The following is an 18,119-nucleotide window of genomic DNA, read 5'->3' as shown; positions in this document are numbered from 1 at the left end:
TGATAAGTCAAATGTAAATTGATGCAAAATGATGGACACACTCTCAAATATAATTCAGTGGCTCGCAGTTGCAAATAACCTCAATAAAATCCCTGAAGTAGCCAATAAATGATTTACTATTAAAAATGCTGTTGCGCACAGTTGATTTAAGTTGGGACAAAATAAAGGAACTAAGTTACTTATTAGTTTTTACACATGTAAGTAGATTAAGCATAAAATCAAGTTTCTCCACTAAAAATCCCCTCAAGAATTGTGTTTATTCGGTTCATTCTAAATAAGTATTTTAAGCAAACAGCAAACATGTTTTTTGAGTGGTTTATAATTAAAACAAGCTTATTTCAATGATTTTCCACAAATATTATTAATTAAAATTACATGTAAAATAAGAAATTAATTTTTGTATTAAACTCTGTAAAAAATGTTGGGTGCCACACAATTGACTTGTGCTGGAGCAACATGAAGTAATTTGGCTAACTTAATATTCTTTACAAATTTAAGTGGACTGAACATAAAACAATTAAGTTGAACTTAAGTTGCCTACAAAAACTTAAGAATTTGGTTATTTCAGTTCATCTTAAATGAGTAGTTTGAACAAAAAGCAAACTCATGTTATAGTGTAAACTAGTACGTCTAACGTGAATTTTCTTAAACTAAAATTCAAAGTTTAATTTTTGCCTTTTTAGTGAACTTTTTAAACTAAAATTAAACAAAAGTGTATATGCAAATTGTATAGTATTTTGTATATTTATGACATAACGATACTCAGGCTAAATAAAACTTGTTCAAACTATTTAATTTGTGTTGGGACAACTTGAATGAATTGTGTGGAACCTGCATTTTTTTACAGTGCAGTGTAAATACATTTTATTTTCCCCATTTTTAGGAGAAGAAAAAAAAATGAAAAGATTTAATTTATTGTCAGGCCTAACCTTCAGTAATTTGGTCGTAGAGTCTAAAACGTAGCCCATGCGTTTAAAATGTTAATTAATATAATCATGATTTTCATTTTTAATATACTTGACATATAAAAAGTGCATTTGTTTTATTTAGCAAACTTAAATTGCCAGGCTATATAAATCCTAATAAAATCATATTTACAGTGAAAGACAATTGCCAAAAAGTGTATTAAAAATCATTATATTTTCTTCCACAAAACTTTGCGTTATTGATTATTCCTTATATCTTAAAACGACCCAGGCTGATATTACAATTTTACTGATATTACCGAATTACAAACCTGTTACATGTGAAGCCGCATATGTTTTATCTCTGCACTCTAAAAATGCTGCGGTGTCGTTACCCAAAAAGTCAAATATGTATAACAAAACAAATGCATTAAATTTAATTTAACACTAAGGTTGGGTTTTATATTTGACTAAACACTGGGATAAACAATCCAGCATTTAAGAGTGTAGCATCTGTCTAGCCAAAAAATGCAGCACAAATTATAATTCATTAATGTCAAACTTTAATCAGTGACATGTGAATAGATATTAATAAACAATCGAGCTAATAAAGAATATTTTAGGCTTTCCTGCATTTTTAAATGGTAATGTGTAAAGCGCTAAAGACGCACCTGAGGATGGTAATAAACAATATTTGCTTTGTTTGAACATTAAAATACTGTCAATAAGGCAGACAGTCGACATGGAGAATCGTAACACGATGTAATTAAATAAGACATGTTTAAATAATGTGAGGACTTTTGAGTTTCTTGCTGGTTTCATGTCGTGTGTGTGTGAGACCACCCACATACAATAGCCTACTATAGTAATGTAGAGTAAATATAGTGCAACGCAATAACTATAGTAATAAACAAATTACCCAATACTATAGTTTTATTATACAAATATTATGCTACAATACACAATTGTACTGTAGTAACGAAATTATATTACAGCATGTATTACAATTTTTCAGTTCACTATAGATGATTTCATGGAGCATTCAATAACAAAGTGCTATAAATACGGTATAACACACTTGAGCTGGTCCAAAACACTGCAGTATTTATTATAAACCACTACAATGTTAATCCGATGGTCGACACGTCTTAAAACACAGACTTTCAGGACAAAGACTTTTCACAGGCAGGAAAAGCGTGCAGATTTACAGAAGAAGTTTATGTAATGCGCACATCCAGGATTCATGCGCGTTTTGTTGGTTAAATCTCGCGTCTGAGAGGATTTCTCTGAATAGCCGAAGTCTTTTATTAAACACAGTGTAGTCTAATAAACAACATGTCATTTCGCAAATATCTTACTTTAAGAAATAGCACAAGTTATTTGATTGTGTGCGATCTATTGTCATAACCTAATATCAGCATGCGAGAAAAACGGCTCTTAAAGCAGCTTATAGAGTGTGAAGTGCAGAAAAGCCTCCAATGGTGTACATTACTTGTACATTATAGTTATGACAGGTGTCACGGTGGCGCAGTGGGTAGCAAAATCGCCTCACAGCAGGAAGATCACTGGTTCGAGTCAGTTGTCGTTTCTGTGTGGAGTTTGTATGTTCTCCCCGTGGGTTTCCTCCCGCGTTTTCCAAGCACATACAGGTGCATTGAAGCTAAATTAGTAAATGCAAGAGTGTGGGGGTGTTTGCCAGTGTTGGGTTGCGGCTGGAAGGGCATCATCGGCGTAAAACATATGCTGGATAAATTTGTGGTTCATTCCGCTGTGGAGACCCCTGATTAACAAAGGGACTAAGCCGAAAAGAAATGAATGACTTATAGCCTAGTTATTAGTTGCTTTCTCCGTGGATTCACCCCCAAAAAGAAAATCCTCAATTATTAACCCTAATTAGCCCAAGACACAAGTGTCTTTCTTATATTGAGCGCAAAGCATTGCCAAAAATGCAGGGTTGTTGTCGTAACCCTACGTTGGGTCAAATATAGCCAAACTCTAGATTCAATTACATTTAAATTGCGCCCTTTTACCCAGTGGTGGGGTTTGACCATATTTGTCTAAACATTGGGTCACGAAAACCCAGCATTCGGAGAGTGTATAGCCAAAATACACTATTATTAAAGTCAATTGCTGTTTTATTTTTGTTTTTTCAATATTGTGTTAAACAGAAGAAAGAAACTCATGAATCATTAGAGTAGCCTAAATGAGGATTTGCATTGGATGAACTAAAACACTCAGTTAAAGTTGGGTTAAAAATACCCCAACATAACGCAACTATAGCACCTTCCCAACTATGGGTTATTTTAATTAAATATAAAATTTGCATTGGCTTATATAATTTAACCCAATGAAGGTTAAAAATAACCCAACAAAGCAGCAAATATTTGAACTCAAAGTGCACAGAGAGAGCAATCAGGCAGTACATCTAAAATACAATTAGTTTATATGTTCTTAAAATTACACTTAGCCGCATCATGACACGCTGTATATTACACTGTGTTCAATAAAACCTTTGGTCATTGAAAGAAATCCTCACATACGAGATGGAATCAACAAAACACGCACGAGTCATCAAGCACCATGTGCGCATTATTTAAGCATCTTATTTAAATTTGCAGGCCTTTCATGTCTGTTAAAAGTCTTTATGTCCTTAAAGTCATTGTTTCATGTCGATAATGGTTTTAACGGTGAGGTCGGACTGATCATTTTTAATGTTTTTGATTGATTGGCGCTGTGCTGAATCTGCAGTCTGACACCGCCATCTAGCGGCCACACTGGGAACTGATTGACAGTAGATGTGAACACCACTCTATGGTAAAAACACTCGACAGACAGCATAAAACTAACTTTAAGGAACAATTAATTAAGTTATACATTAATTAGTTAATTAAAATAATTAAATAAAATAAATATAATAATAATAATAATAATAATAATAATAATAATAATAATAATAAAATAAAATTTCCCAGAGATGGGTTGCGGCTGGAAGGGCATCTGCTGCGTAAAAACGTCCTGGATAAGTTGACGGTTCATTCCGCTGTGGCGACCCCGGATTAATAAAGGGACTAATCCGACAAGAAAATGAATAAATGAATGAAATAAAATAAATAATAATGTGTAAGGTCGGACGTCACGGTCCCCCCAAGTCCAAACGCATGCACCATATAGGTGGATTGGCTAAGCTAAATTTTTCTTAGTGTGTGTGTGTGTGTGTGTGTGAGAGAGAGAGAATGAGAGTGTATGGATGTGTCCCATCCATTAATTCACTGCTCTCGCAGCGCCCTCCAGTGCTCAAAACAATCACTTCTCGATTGTTCTGAGAATTAACTAGGTTTTTGATCAAATCTGGACACCAATTATTTAACAGCATGCTTACATTTATTAATATTAATACAGGTTAAGTTTCAGATTATTGCACATACTTAACAATGAATAACTAATAATGCATTAAACTATTGTTAATAATAATAATAATAATAATAATAATAATAATAATAATAAATGAGGTCATTGCTTTAACACATTTGATGTTTTGGGTTGACTCATCTAATGTACAGTAGTTTAGTGTTCTCGCAGCGCCCTCTAGTGTTGAAAATAGTCACTGCTTGATTGCTCTGGGGATTTTGCCCATGTTTTCAATAGTATCTGAATGCAGCCTTTATGATACAGATCAAAGTGAAGTATTTCTCACTATTAAAAGGCTGCGTCCCCATATTGTTTTGACGTCCTTTAGGTCAATCCCATCCAAACCTGTAATTCCCACCCTGATAGGTTCTTCTCTTTCCTTTTACTTTTTAGTGAGTGTGTAGGCAACAATTATATGTACTTCTTCTTGTTGTCTCCCGAAGCTTCTGCTTTGGTTTGGAATATAAATAATCACATTTCGCTCCCAGTGCGAGGCTGACCCCTAGTGGACATGTGTACTATCAGCATCTAAACACACACGCCTATTTCCCAAGACCAGGAAACACGTAATGGGAAGGAAACTGAAACTTAACTCTCTGTGACTTACATTGAGAAGAAGCTCCTTCGGTACAATGGCAGAAGCCGGCGTTTCAGTGGATCAGTTCAGCTGTCCGGTGTGTCTGGATGTGATGAAGGATCCAGTGACCATCCCGTGTGGACACAGCTACTGCATGAGCTGCATTACTGACTGCTGGAACCAGGAGGAGCTGAAGAACACTGAGGTAAAGTTCGCACATTCATTTATTTTTTAATAGTGACATAATAATAGTAATAATAATAATAATAATAATAAACCAACTTTACCTCAATGCAGAAGATCTACAGCTGCCCTCAGTGCAGACACACCTTCAGCCCCAGACCTGCTTTATTCAAGAACATAGGTAAACAAAAAAATAAGTTTTTTTTTGGCCAAAAATACATGTTAAACATTTATTGTAGTGGTGTTGTTCAGTGTTGGGTTACCGCTTTACAGGTGACGTGAGTTGTGTAATACCTTTCTATGTATTGCATTAGGCCTACTATTAAAAAATAAGCAAAAATATTTGAGTTACTTTAAGAAAATGTAATGAGAGTTACTTTTTATTTTGATTATTTACCTTAAAAATGGCTGAATTAAAATGAAGGTTGAATCCAGCACTGGATGAGGGAATGCAGGAAGAGACAGAAAGCAAGATGGCTTTGGCTTGCATTTCTGCATTGCTGGAAGTATTCTTACTATTCTGACCACACGACGAAAAGGAAAAGGCGATTATAGTCTCACTGCACACTGATTTACTGCACTAATAAGACTAAAAGTACAAAAGCAGAGTTTGTAGAGCTCTAGGCTCATACATTGCATTGGGTATTTATGTTTATTATTGGTTGATAAGCACATAGGGGGAAGCAGTGGCGCAGTAGGTAGTGCTGTCGCCTCACAGCAAGAAGGTCTCTGGGTCGCTGGTTTGAGCCTCGACTCAGTTGGCGTTTCTGTGTGGAGTTTGCATGTTCTCCCTGTGTTCGCGTGGGTTTCCTCCGGGTGCTCTGGTTTCCAACAAAGTCCAAAGACATGCGGTACAGGTGAATTGGGTAGGCTAAATTGTCCGTAGTGTATGAGTGTTTGTGAATGTGTTTGTGGATGTTTCCTAGAGATGGATTGCGGCTGGAAGGGCATCCTCTGCGTAAAAACGTGCTGGATAAGTTGGCAGTTCATTCCGCTGTGGCGACCCCAGATTAATAAAGGGACTAAGCCGACAAGAAAATGAATGTCGACACATAAAGATTTTCTTAATGTTACATCCACTGTAAAAATATCTTGGCAGTTTTCCATATTTTATGATTCATGTTTGTATTATTTTTTTTAATTTCTGCTTTTTTAATTGCATAATTGCAATGTTATGGAATCTTTATCGTTCTTTCATTAACTTTTAACCTTCAAAAGTGGTAAAACTGTGACTATTATTGTCATGTGTAATAGTTTAAAGCTATATTTTGTCCGGGTATGTGTTTGTCTATATACTATTTCTTATACATTATATTATTTCAAACTTCTAAAGTGTCAATAAAAGTCACTTCACAGTTTATATTTTGTTTCAGTGATTAGAGATTAACAGCACATAATGCAAATCACGACCCAAATAAACACAAAAAGTTTTGACCTTAAAATAGTGTTTAAATGTCGACGCCAATAGCCTAGTGGTTAGTGCGTCGACGCATAGCACTAAGGTGCTTACGGTGACCCTATTTTCATTCCTGGCTCAAGGTCCTTTACCGATCCTTCCCCTATCTCTGCTCCCCACACTTTCCTGTCTGTAAAATCTCCACTGTCCTATCCCAATATAGGTGAAAACCCCTAAAAAAAAAAAAAAATATATATATATATATATATATATATATATATATATATATATATATATATATATATATATATATATATATATATACATATAAAAATGGTGTTTAAAAAATATTTAATTTTATTTACTCTAGTTGAAATAAAACAAAAAAGACTTTCTCCAGAAGAACAAATATTATCAGACATACTGTAAAAATTTCCTTGCTCTGTTAAACATCATTTGGAAAATATTAAAAAAGAAGAGAAAGAAATTCAAAGGGGGTGAATAATTCACAAGGGGTGTCCAAACTTGGTCCTGGAGGGCTGGTGTCCTGCAGATATTAGCTTCAACTTGCCTCAACACACCTGCATGGATGTTTTTAGACTGCCTGGTTAAGCTGTGGTCACACTGGGCTTTTCCTCTCATAGACTTCCATTCATACGCACGCGAATGCGTCAGACCGGAAATGCAGGGTCATGCGTCAAGTTTTGCAGGTTGCTGCTGTGCAAAGTTCAAGCTTAGTGAACTCTGACCTGCAAAATCGCATCACTTGACTGCGTGAGACCAATTGAGAATCAAAACATGACCTCTCTGGACAGAAAGGTAAAACATGGAGCAATCGCTCGCTTCTTTAAATGTCTAATCATCTTGTTTAATCCCGCCCCTTTTTGCAGCGCCATACAACAGAATTTCACGCACACTAACTCTAGTGTGACCATAGCTTAAGAGCTTGATTAGCTAGCCCCGGTGTGTCTGATTGGGGTTGGAACTAAACTTTGCAGGACACCGGCCCTCCAGGACAGAGTCTCGACATCCCTGCTGTACATCATATTATTTCAAACTTCAAATGTCAATTAAAGTCACTCTGTTAAACTGAGGAGTTGAATTTTCATCATCGAAAATAGACCGAGCAGAGATTAACATCCTAAAATGCACTGCACAACCACAGATAAACCCAAAACACCAGCGAATATAAAGAAAAGCAACTGCTCATAACAGATATTACTATACAGCATGTGAAGGCATTTCTTTCTTGGTTTGAAATTCAATATAATTATTATTTTTTTAAATGGTCTAAATTTATTTGTAGAATATATATGTGTAAATACATTTTGAAACTTATATCTGATCTATATATTTAGTGTTTGCTGAGATGATGGAGAAGCTGCAGAAGACGAAAGTTTGTGCTGCTGCTGGAGCTGGAGACGTGCAGTGTGACGTGTGCAGAAAACACAGAGCTGTTCAGTCCTGTCTGGTGTGTCTGAACTCTTACTGCCAGACTCACTTTGAGCGCCATGAAGAGTTCCACCCCGGTAAACGGCACACAGTGATCGAAGCCACCGGGAAACTGCAGGACATGATCTGCAAAAAACACCACAAGCTTCTGGAGGTTTTCTGTCGCACTGATCAGATCTGCGTTTGCATGCTGTGCATGGTGGATGAACACAGAAATCACGACACTGTGTCCACTGCATTACAGAGGACGGAGAAAGAGGTATGAGTGGGTGAAACAAAAACCTGACTTATTCACCTTCCAGAATTATGAGCCCCCCTGTATATTTTTCCCTAATTTCTGTTTAACGCAGAGAAGATTTTCAGTATCATCACATTTCTGAACATAATAGTGTTAATAACTCATCTCTAACAACTTTTTTTATTTTGTCTTTGCCATGATGACAGTAAACAATATTTGACTAGATATTCTTCAAGACACTAGTGTTCAGCTGAAAACTAGTGTCATGAAAACAAATATCTAGTTTGTTTTGTTCTTCAAAACTCATCTGAGATTTTTTGACATTGCAATAGTTCTTGTAGCTTAAACTTGCTTGGAAGCAGGATTAGATTGGGTCAGTTCAGGCAAAGATAATACTGAAAGTATGTACCAAATGCTGGTATGTTTACAGTAAATACAGAAAATAGTAAATATAAATGTTTTTAACTATATATATATAGTAAATATATATATATATATATATATATATATATATATATATATATATATATATATATATATATATATATATATATATATATATATTTATATATATATATATATATATTTTTTTTTTTTACTTTAAATATATATACTATATATATATTTACTATATATATATATATATATATATATATATATAAATATAAAGTATATATATATATATATATATATATATATATATATATATATATATATATATAGTATATATATTTAAAGTAAAAAAAATATATATATATATTTATATATATATATATATATATATATATATATATATATATATAGATATATAGATATATAGATATATATAAAGATATAAAGTAAATATATATATAGTATATATATTTAAAGTAAAAAAAAAAAATATATATATATATATATATATTAGGGCTAAACTCTGCAGAACCCTCCAGAAACACTGAAGAAAACTGATAAGAAACAAAAAGAGGCAGCAGGGCTTATTTAAAATTACAGAAAACAAGTTACAGTATTTTACTCTTAAAAAGTGAGGTAAATAAACATTCTGCACAGTTTACAGTATATATATATATATATATATATATATATATATATATATATATATATATATATATATATATATATATATATATATATATAAACACTAGGCTATTAATTGACTTTAGCTGAGCTTTAAGAAGAATATTTATTAATTTGTTCATTCTCTTTTTGGATAGTCCTTTTATTAATCAGGGGTTGCCACAGCGGAATGAACCGCCAACTTATCCAGCATATGTTTCAACACGTGGAGAACATGCAAACTCCACATTGTGCTACCCACTGCACCACCGTGCAGCCCGGCAGCCGTGTAATAAAATAAATTCTGAATAATGCAGATTGTATAACTTTGTTTTTCTCAACAGACTGAGTTGAAAGAGCTGCAGGTGAAATGCCAACAGAGGATCCTGCAGAAACAGAAAGAGCAGCAGCAGCTGAGAGAAGCCGTGACATCTCATAAAGTGAGTCTGGAGGAGGACGGAAGCCCTCTGGTTTAACACATTTCCTACAGAACATACAGCTGAGCACAAAGTTATTCATACTGAGTCTGAATGTGTACACTGTCATCTGAGTCTGAAGTGGGCAAATTCAGGAGGGTTTAATAAATAATCTGATGGGCATTTGGGTTGAAGCTTTACAGACACATTCCAGAGACACCAATGAGTTATCTTGCATGTTGTGAAAGGGTTAAAATAGGAGCTCTTTAAATGCACCGAAATGCACTCACCGGCCACTTTATTAGGTACACCTTGCTAGTACCGGGTCAGACCCTCTTTTGCCTTCAGATCTGCCTTAATCCTTGGTGGCAGAGATTCAACAAGCTACTGGAAACACCATCACACCATTACACCACCACCACCAGCCTGAACCGCTGATACAAGGCAGGATGATCCATGCTTTCATGTTGTTGAGGCCAAATTGTGAGCCGAGCATCCGAATGTGTCAGCAGAAATGGAGACTCATCAGAGCAGCAACGTTTCTCCAATCTTCTATTGTCCAGTTTTGGTGAGTCTGTGTGAATTGTAGCCTCAGTTTCCTGTTCTTAGCTGACAGGAGCGGCACCCGGTGTGCTCTTCTGCTGCTGTAGCCCATCCGCCTCAAGGTTGGACGTGTTGTGTGTTCAGAGATGCTCTTCTGCAGAGCTCGGTTGTAACGAGTGCTTATTCGAGTTACTGTTGCCTTTCTATAAGCTGGAACCAGTCTGGCCATTCTCCTCTGACCTCTGGCCTCATCAACAAGGCATTTGCGCCCACAGAACTGCCGCTCACTGGATATTTCCTCTTTGTCGCAGCATTCTCTGTAAACCCTAGAGATGGTTGTGCGTGAAAATCCCAATAGATCAGCAGTTTCTGAAATACTCAGAGCAGCCCGTCTGGCAGCAACAACCATGCCATGCTGAAAGTCTCTTAAATCCCCTTTCTTCCCCATACTGATGCTCACTTTGACCTGCAGCAGATCCTCTCGACCATGTCTACATGCCTAAATACAGTAAACTGCTGCCATGTGATTGGCTGATTATACATTTGCGTTAACGAGTAGTTAGACAGCTGTACCTAATAAAGTGGCCAGTGAGTGTTCATTGTCTGCATTCATTGAGAATGGGTAGTGTACTCATTTATTTTGTGTACTTTATATCGCAGCGCTCCGCCAATGCAGCGGTGCAGGACTGTCAGAGGATCTGCTCAGAGCTCGTCAGCTCCATCGAGAGAAGCTGTGCAGAGCTGAAAAAGCAGATCAGAGATCAGGAAAAGACGGCAGTGCGTAAAGCTGAAGGAGTCTTGAAGAAACTGCAGGAGGAGATCGATGATCTGAGGAGGAGAGACGCAGAGATGAAGCAGCTCACAGAAACACAGGATAACATTCATTTCCTGCAGGTAACAGAAAGTGTTGTGTTTGCTTTAACAATTTATAGGGTTACAGATGTGGAGTTTTAAAGGAAGCAGCAACAGGAGTCTCCATAGACCGACAGAAGCATGACGCACACCTGACCAGCACTGACAACACACACACTGCTGTTTTACATCTGTCGCTACGCTCATGTATAGGCATTAGTAGCTCCGCCCACATCTGAAAAGAGCACAATCTCATTTGCATTTAAAGCGACAGTCACCAAAGCACCACAATTGGGATCAAAGCCTGATGCTGTGTTCACACCAGACGCGGAACGCGCGGATAAATCGTGCGGTAAATAGCCGCGTGAACATTTGAGTTTACTCTCTTCATTCGCGCGTCAAACCCCGCTTCATTCGCGTGTCAAATTCACTTCAGAACAGACGCGGATTTGCGTGATGGGCAGGGCTTCTGTCTGCCTGAAGACTCTAGCTTCATAGCTAAATGGCTAACATGGATGTCATGAAGAAAATAACAGTGTTTATGTGCTTTATGAATGCTGAAAAACAGCGTTGATACGTTTAGGGTCGTGTCTGAGTCCACTACATTCTTTCAGAGGTGCAGCAGCTCTGTGAGCTCATAAACTCCTCCAGAAACTGAACCTTGATGACGGAGGCTTTCAGCGGTGCTTCTGACTGAGCCCAGCCCAGTTTGATGAACTGTTGTTGGTGAAGGCTGGAGGATTTCCCTCGGAACACTGACAACAGGTTCTACGTCACAATCACGCCCCCACAAGAGCAAGCTTCTGATTGGTTAACGCGGCACGAATGTACGCTGAAGTTCAGATTTTCGAATTCGAGAGATTCGCGCGAAACGCTCGTTTAGCACGTCAAACGCACAAAACGCTCAATCCGCCCCGTGCCTTTTGCGTCATTCGCGCCGCGCCATTCGCTATTCGCCCGTTTGCATTGGCTTAACATGTACATCACTCGCGCTTGATGCGCGTTTCGCGTCTGGTGTGAATGCAGCATGAAAGGGTCAGTTTCAGAGAGTTATACGATTATTTGTGTTGTATTTAGAGCAGAAACTTGACACACACACTCTAGAGACAGCAGAGACGCATTTTACACCTTGTGAAAATACACCTTAATTCTCTTTAAAGCATCTTTTCTGAGCTACTTCATAGGGAACCGCTGTTTTAATCAACTCAACAGGTGGAAAACAGAAGCGTTCTGCTGTTGGTTTGTGGACAGTCATGGCTGAGACAATTATAAGTCATTTTACATGCATACATGTGATTTATATAGGTGACACTTTATTTTGATGGTCTGTTTGAGTATTAGTAGAGTGTCTGCTTAATATCAGCTGATTCTGCACCTTCAACAGATATTTAACTGACTATAAAAAACTTTTAAAGTACGTCAACGTACCCCAACCCCAACCTAACAGTCTACTTACTGTATAATCTAATGAGAATGAGTTGGCATGTAGATGCAATGTACCTTAAATTCAACAAGTGGACCATCAAAATAATGAAAATAATATAATTATATTAATGATATATAATAATAATAATTATATATATTATATATATAATAATATTGATAATTTATATTCGATGATTGTGCTTATATTTGTGTGTGTCTGTAGAGTTTTCAGGCTTTGTCTGTTCTTCTTGGAGAATCTACAGACCACACAGCGCTGGAGATGACTGTCAGCGCTCATCCGCCTTTTCATTACGTGAAAGAATCTCTTTCTGCCATGAGGGAGAAGCTCGATGACTTCTGCAGAAATGAATTGAAAACTATTTCTGACAGAGGTAAAATGTAGGATTTATTTGCTCTCAGGAATGAGAAAGCATGATTCAGTGCAGTGCATATTAAGATCGTCTTTAACCAGCATGTCTTCTGGTCTCTTCAGTGAAATGTGTGGAGATCATTCCCTCACCCTCTCCTGAACCACAGAGCAGAGAGCAGTTCCTGCATTGTAAGTTAATACATGACTAGGCCCACACAGAATCTGCAGCTTTTCAGCCCATCATTGAGTCTGTTTATTTACTTGTGTAAATGTGTTTACATTTCTATCAATTCAGTTTTGAAATTGGCTTCAGCAATAATATTGACTAAAATAAAAACGTTCATATGAATTATTTCCAATACAGTTTGTAAAGTAATTAGTGGTGGTCTGTTATCGACGTTAATGAGCTGCGTTAACGTGAGACTCTTATTGCGCGCTAAAAAATATTGGCGTTAATCTATTCTCAGGCGGCGCAGTAGGTAGTGCTGTCACCTCACAGCAAGAAGGTCGCTTGTTCGAGCCTCGGCTCAGTTGGCGTTTCTGTGTGGAGTTTCTCCCTGTGTTGGTGTGGGTTTCCTCCGGGTGCTCCGGTTTCCCCCACAGTCCAAACACATGCGCTATAGGGGAATTGGGTAGGCTAAATTGACCATAATGTATGAGTGTGAATGAGTGTGTATGGAGGTTTCCCAGAGATGGGTTTTGGATGTTCTCCCCGTGTTGGCGTGGGTTTCCTCTGGGTGCTCCTGTTTGCAAACACGTGCGCTATAGGGGAACTGATGAACTAAATTGGCCGTAGTGTGTGTGTGTGTTTGAATGATAGTGTATAGGTGTTGCAGCTGATAGGGCATCTGCTGCATAAAACATATGCTGGAATAGTTGGCGGTTCATTCCGGTGTGGCGACCCCAGATTAATAAAGGGACTAAGCTGAAAAGAAAATGAATGAATCAATGAATGAATAAATATTTACAGCACACACACTGAAATTATGTTCAAACTAAGTTTTATTTTAGATGCGATGAATCGCAATAAATTGTTGCCCAGCACTATAGTTAGAACGTACATGACATCTGTAATGTTTGTTTGTTTGTTTGTTTGTTTTTCCAGACTCCTACCAGCTGAAACTGGATCTGAACTCAATATGTCGAGCGCTCGGTCTGTCTGAAGGAAACACTGAGATCTTTCAGGGTGACACGTGGTATGAATATCCTGATTATCCAGACAGATTTGACTACTGGGACCAGGTGCTGTGTACAGAGAGTGTGTGTGGACGCTCCTACTGGGAGATTGAGCTGAGTGAAACTGGTTCTGTAGATATCGCTGTGTCATATAAGAACATACGCAGGAAGGGTGATTATAATAGGAGGGAGTGTTTATTTGGAAATAATGATCATTCCTGGAGTCTGGGTTTCAGCAGATACCCTGACTTTTCCAGATGCACATTCACTCACAACAGCACAGTGACTGCACTCCCTTTCATCCCAAAATCCCGTAAAATAGGAGTGTATGTGGATCACAGAGCGGGAACTCTGTCCTTCTACAGCGTCTCTGATAAAATGAGCCTCATCCACCGAGTCCGGACCACATTCACTCAGCCGCTCTATCCTGGATTTAGAGTTATCTATGGGACGTGTATGAAACTGTGTGATTTATCAAAATAGAGGTATCTTAAAGGGGAACTGTTATGCAGAAATCTTGATGAATGATGAATTCTTGATTCTTGATGAATGAAACACTTTGATTGATGTTCTCCCTTTGTACGTGTCATCAGAGGGGCGGAAGCCAAGCCTTTATCTGTCCCTCATTAGCATAATCAGCCCTGAGTGAGAAGCAGCCGTCTGACGGGAGTTTTGAATCAGCCACTATGGTGGCGCACATGCATTTATGGCTCTAACAAGAGCACAATCTCATTTGAATTGACGGTGGGAAAAGCCAGTATAAAATAATGTATGATGTTTTAAATATGTTTAAAACTGAGCGATTTATCAAAATAGGGATATATTAGAATATAGTTGAAGTCTTAAAGGGGTAATTCATCCAAAAATGAAAATTCTGTCATCATTTACTCTCCCTTTAGTTGTTCCCAAACACAAACACAGAAGATGCTTTAAAGAAAGACCGTTTGGGTGAGAATGTCAGTTTCCAGAAAAGAGAAGAGAAATTAGACTTTTCATAATTGATTTGGAGAAAGGTAGAGTTTGATTAGGAATTATTCGCCCTCCTGTTAAATCCTAATTCTTTTATATTTGTATTTTTACCATTTTCTATGTAATTGAAAGAACACATTTCTAAACCTAATAGTCAATAGAATAAATAAATAAATAAATAAATAAATAAATAATATTGCTGTAGGGGGCTAATAATAATGACATTAAAAATATATAAAACAATTTAAAAACTGCTTTTATTCTAGCCGAAATAAAACAAACAAGACTTTCTCCAGAGGAACAAATATTGGAGGAAATATTGTGAAATTGTTTTAATCGGTTTATAAATAAAAAATTATTATTATTATTTTTTTAAATAAAAGGAGGGTGAATAATTTAGACTTTAGACAACTGTACACTTAAAAAAACTCCTGGTTGCCTTAAATTTTTAAGCTGAATCACATTAACCTATTGAGTCTATTGAACTTATATTATGTTAAACAGACTCAAAACAGCTTGCATAACGTATAAAACTAAGTTAGAACATGATTAACTTAGTTTAATAAGTTACAATGAACTAAAAACATATGCTGTCATGACTAATTGATCATCATTTTCACAGTGTATGTGTTCACTTTGCTCCAGCATAACACTCTTCTGTTTGATTTGTGTGGAGGTATTTGGAGTTTTGACGAATTGAGTTTATACAAATTACACACTTTAAATAATCATTTCGTCAATTTGCACATGTTATTGGCATTTATATTTTGTTAACTGATGATTTGTTATAGATATGCATGTTTAAAATAAACTCCATTGTTTTGAAACTGATGAAAATGCAGATTTGGATCTTTGAACAGACTCTCTCTCTACTAGACAGTGTATTACAGTGCATCTTTTCATGCACACACTTTCATATAGACCGATAAACACTCTGCTTGTCAAAATAGGCATGCAATTTAAGTGTGAACATGTCTCAAAGTTTAGCTTCATCCCTGAACAAACACACCTGAACAAGCGAATCAAGCTCTGCGGGATTAGTAGAGTTGCAGGCATGTGAGTTTGATCTGGTTTAGAGCTCAGCAGGACGGTAAACCCTGTGCTGAATTGTTGCTAGAAGGGATACAGATGTGGCAGTAATTATACAGAGTATTGTTCATATTATTTATTAAAGTACACATTCAATTGTACATTATTAACCCTTTGATGCACAAGCTATAAAATGGATTTGGAAAAAATAAGCTTAGACGGGTCACTTTAGACCCATGTAGTGCATCAAAGGGTTAATGCCTACCTTTACCACAACTCTCACATTAATGTAAATCATATTATTTATTAAATTAGCTGTTAAATTGCATTTTATTAACTCGTACCACTACTCCAGTCCTTACATTAAAGTGAAAACAGTAATTATACAGAGTATTATTTGTATTAGTTATTAAATTATGCATTATTTGCATTTTATTAACGTCTATCCCTTACACAACACTCAAAATAACTTAAAAACAGCAATTATACAGAGCATTATCTGTATTATTTATTAAATTAGACATTGAATTATATTTTATTAACACCTACCCTTATCTCAACCCTCACAGTAATGTAAAAACAGTAATTATACAGAGTATTATTCACATTATTTATTAAATTATCCATTAAATTATGTATTATTAATGCCTACCCCAACCCCAACTCTCACAGTAATGTAAAAACAGTAATTATACAGAGTATTATTCACATTATTTATTAAATTAGCTGTTAAATAGATTTTTTTTTAACTCCTACCCATACCCCAACCCACACGGTAAAGTGAAAACAGTAATTATACAGAGTATTAATCACATTAGTTATTAAATTATCCATTAATTGCATTTTATTAATGTCTACCCCTAGCCCAACCCTCAAGATAAAGTTAAACTGTAACTATTATTCATAGTATTTATTAGATTACCCAATTATTGTATTTTAATAACGTCTGCTCCAACCTAAACCATCACAGTTCTGTAAAAGCGGCAATTATATACAGAGTATTATTCATATTATATTATTTTATTACCATAAACCCCAGACCCAACCCTCAAAATAACGTAAAAACTGTAAGTATATAGAGTATTATCTTCATTATTTATTAAATTAGCCATTAAATTATATATTATAATGCCTACCGCAACCCCAACCCTAACAGTAATGTAAAAATAGTCATTCATTATTCATATTAGTTATTAGATTATCCATTAATTGCATTTTATTAATGTCTACCCCTACCATAAACCTCAAACCCAGCCCTCAAAACAATGTAAAACCTGTTTTATTTTACCTGTTAATATTTATATTATTTTTAAATTATGCAATAATTGTATTTTATTAACATCTACCCCAATGCAACCCTCACGGTAATGTAAAAACAGTAATTATACCAACTATTGTTCATATTATTTATTAAATTACACATTGAATTGTATTTTAGAAACACTCATCTCAACCCTCAAAGTAGACGGTTTTGTTGCAATAATATAAATTATTCTGGTTACCTTCAGGCCTTGTGCATCCCTTTTAGACGTTCCCCTGAGCTGGATGTTTGCACCCTGACTGAGCAGGAATGCATATCTCTTCAGTTTAAGACTCTTACAGTAATGCCTGATGAGCTCCTAAAACAACAACAACAGTAAACTGACCATAATGAGATGCTGTCATTTCAGAATTTAATGCTCTTAAATGTTCATCTCTCTCAGCACTTCTTTATTACTTATATACACATTTTTTCTCTCAAATATTTCCCAAATGATGTTGAACAGATTCGGGAATTGTTCACAGTATTTCCTCTAATATTTCTTCTTCTGGAGAAAGTCTTATTTGTTTTATTTCGGCTAGAATAAAAGCAGTTTTTATTTATTTTAAAGCCATTTTAGGGTCAATATTATTCACCCCCTTCAGCAATATTAGTGTTGGATTGTGTCCAGAATAAACCACTGTTATACAATGACTTGCCTAATTACCCTAACTTTACCCTGATTACCCTAGTGAAGCCTTTACATGTCACTTTAAGCTGAACACCATAAGAATATAGTCAAATATGATGTGCTGTCATCATGGCAAAGATAAAAGATCTGCCTGTTTACAATAGTAATATAAAAATGCATTACCTAAAAGGGT

At 36.1% G+C, this 18,119-nt stretch overlaps 2 protein-coding genes and 1 long non-coding RNA gene across 5 annotated transcripts in view; 2 read left to right on the top strand and 1 right to left on the bottom strand.

Annotated features, from left to right (window-relative positions):
• The window catches only part of znf1014 (zinc finger protein 1014), a 560,414-nt gene that overhangs the window by 112,247 nt on the left and 430,048 nt on the right, over positions 1-18,119 (top strand). The gene's annotated exons all lie outside the window — the stretch shown is intronic.
• Positions 4,865-15,794, top strand: ftr93 (finTRIM family, member 93). Its single transcript, XM_005170763.6, has 8 exons — positions 4,865-5,095; positions 5,188-5,254; positions 7,828-8,180; positions 9,560-9,655; positions 10,835-11,068; positions 12,675-12,843; positions 12,945-13,010; positions 13,927-15,794. Exons 1-8 carry the CDS (start codon positions 4,946-4,948, stop codon positions 14,478-14,480), a joined length of 1,689 nt encoding a protein of 562 aa, XP_005170820.1. The 5' UTR covers positions 4,865-4,945; the 3' UTR covers positions 14,481-15,794.
• LOC141377579 (uncharacterized) overlaps positions 15,345-18,119 on the bottom strand; it is a 28,727-nt gene continuing 25,952 nt past the window's right edge. For both annotated transcript variants that reach the window (XR_012389945.1, XR_012389946.1), the window contains 2 exons: positions 17,498-17,614; positions 15,345-16,079 (listed from right to left, as the gene is read on the bottom strand). This is a non-coding gene — a long non-coding RNA (uncharacterized lncRNA). The remainder of the gene's footprint in view (positions 16,080-17,497; positions 17,615-18,119) is intronic.

The sequence above is a fragment of the Danio rerio genome, chromosome 2 (genome assembly GCF_049306965.1).
Source record: "Danio rerio strain Tuebingen ecotype United States chromosome 2, GRCz12tu, whole genome shotgun sequence".
In the NCBI taxonomy this organism is placed as follows: Eukaryota; Metazoa; Chordata; class Actinopteri; order Cypriniformes; family Danionidae; genus Danio; species Danio rerio.
The sequence above is the reverse complement of the archived record's forward strand: the minus strand, read 5'-3'. Positions and strand labels throughout refer to the sequence as shown.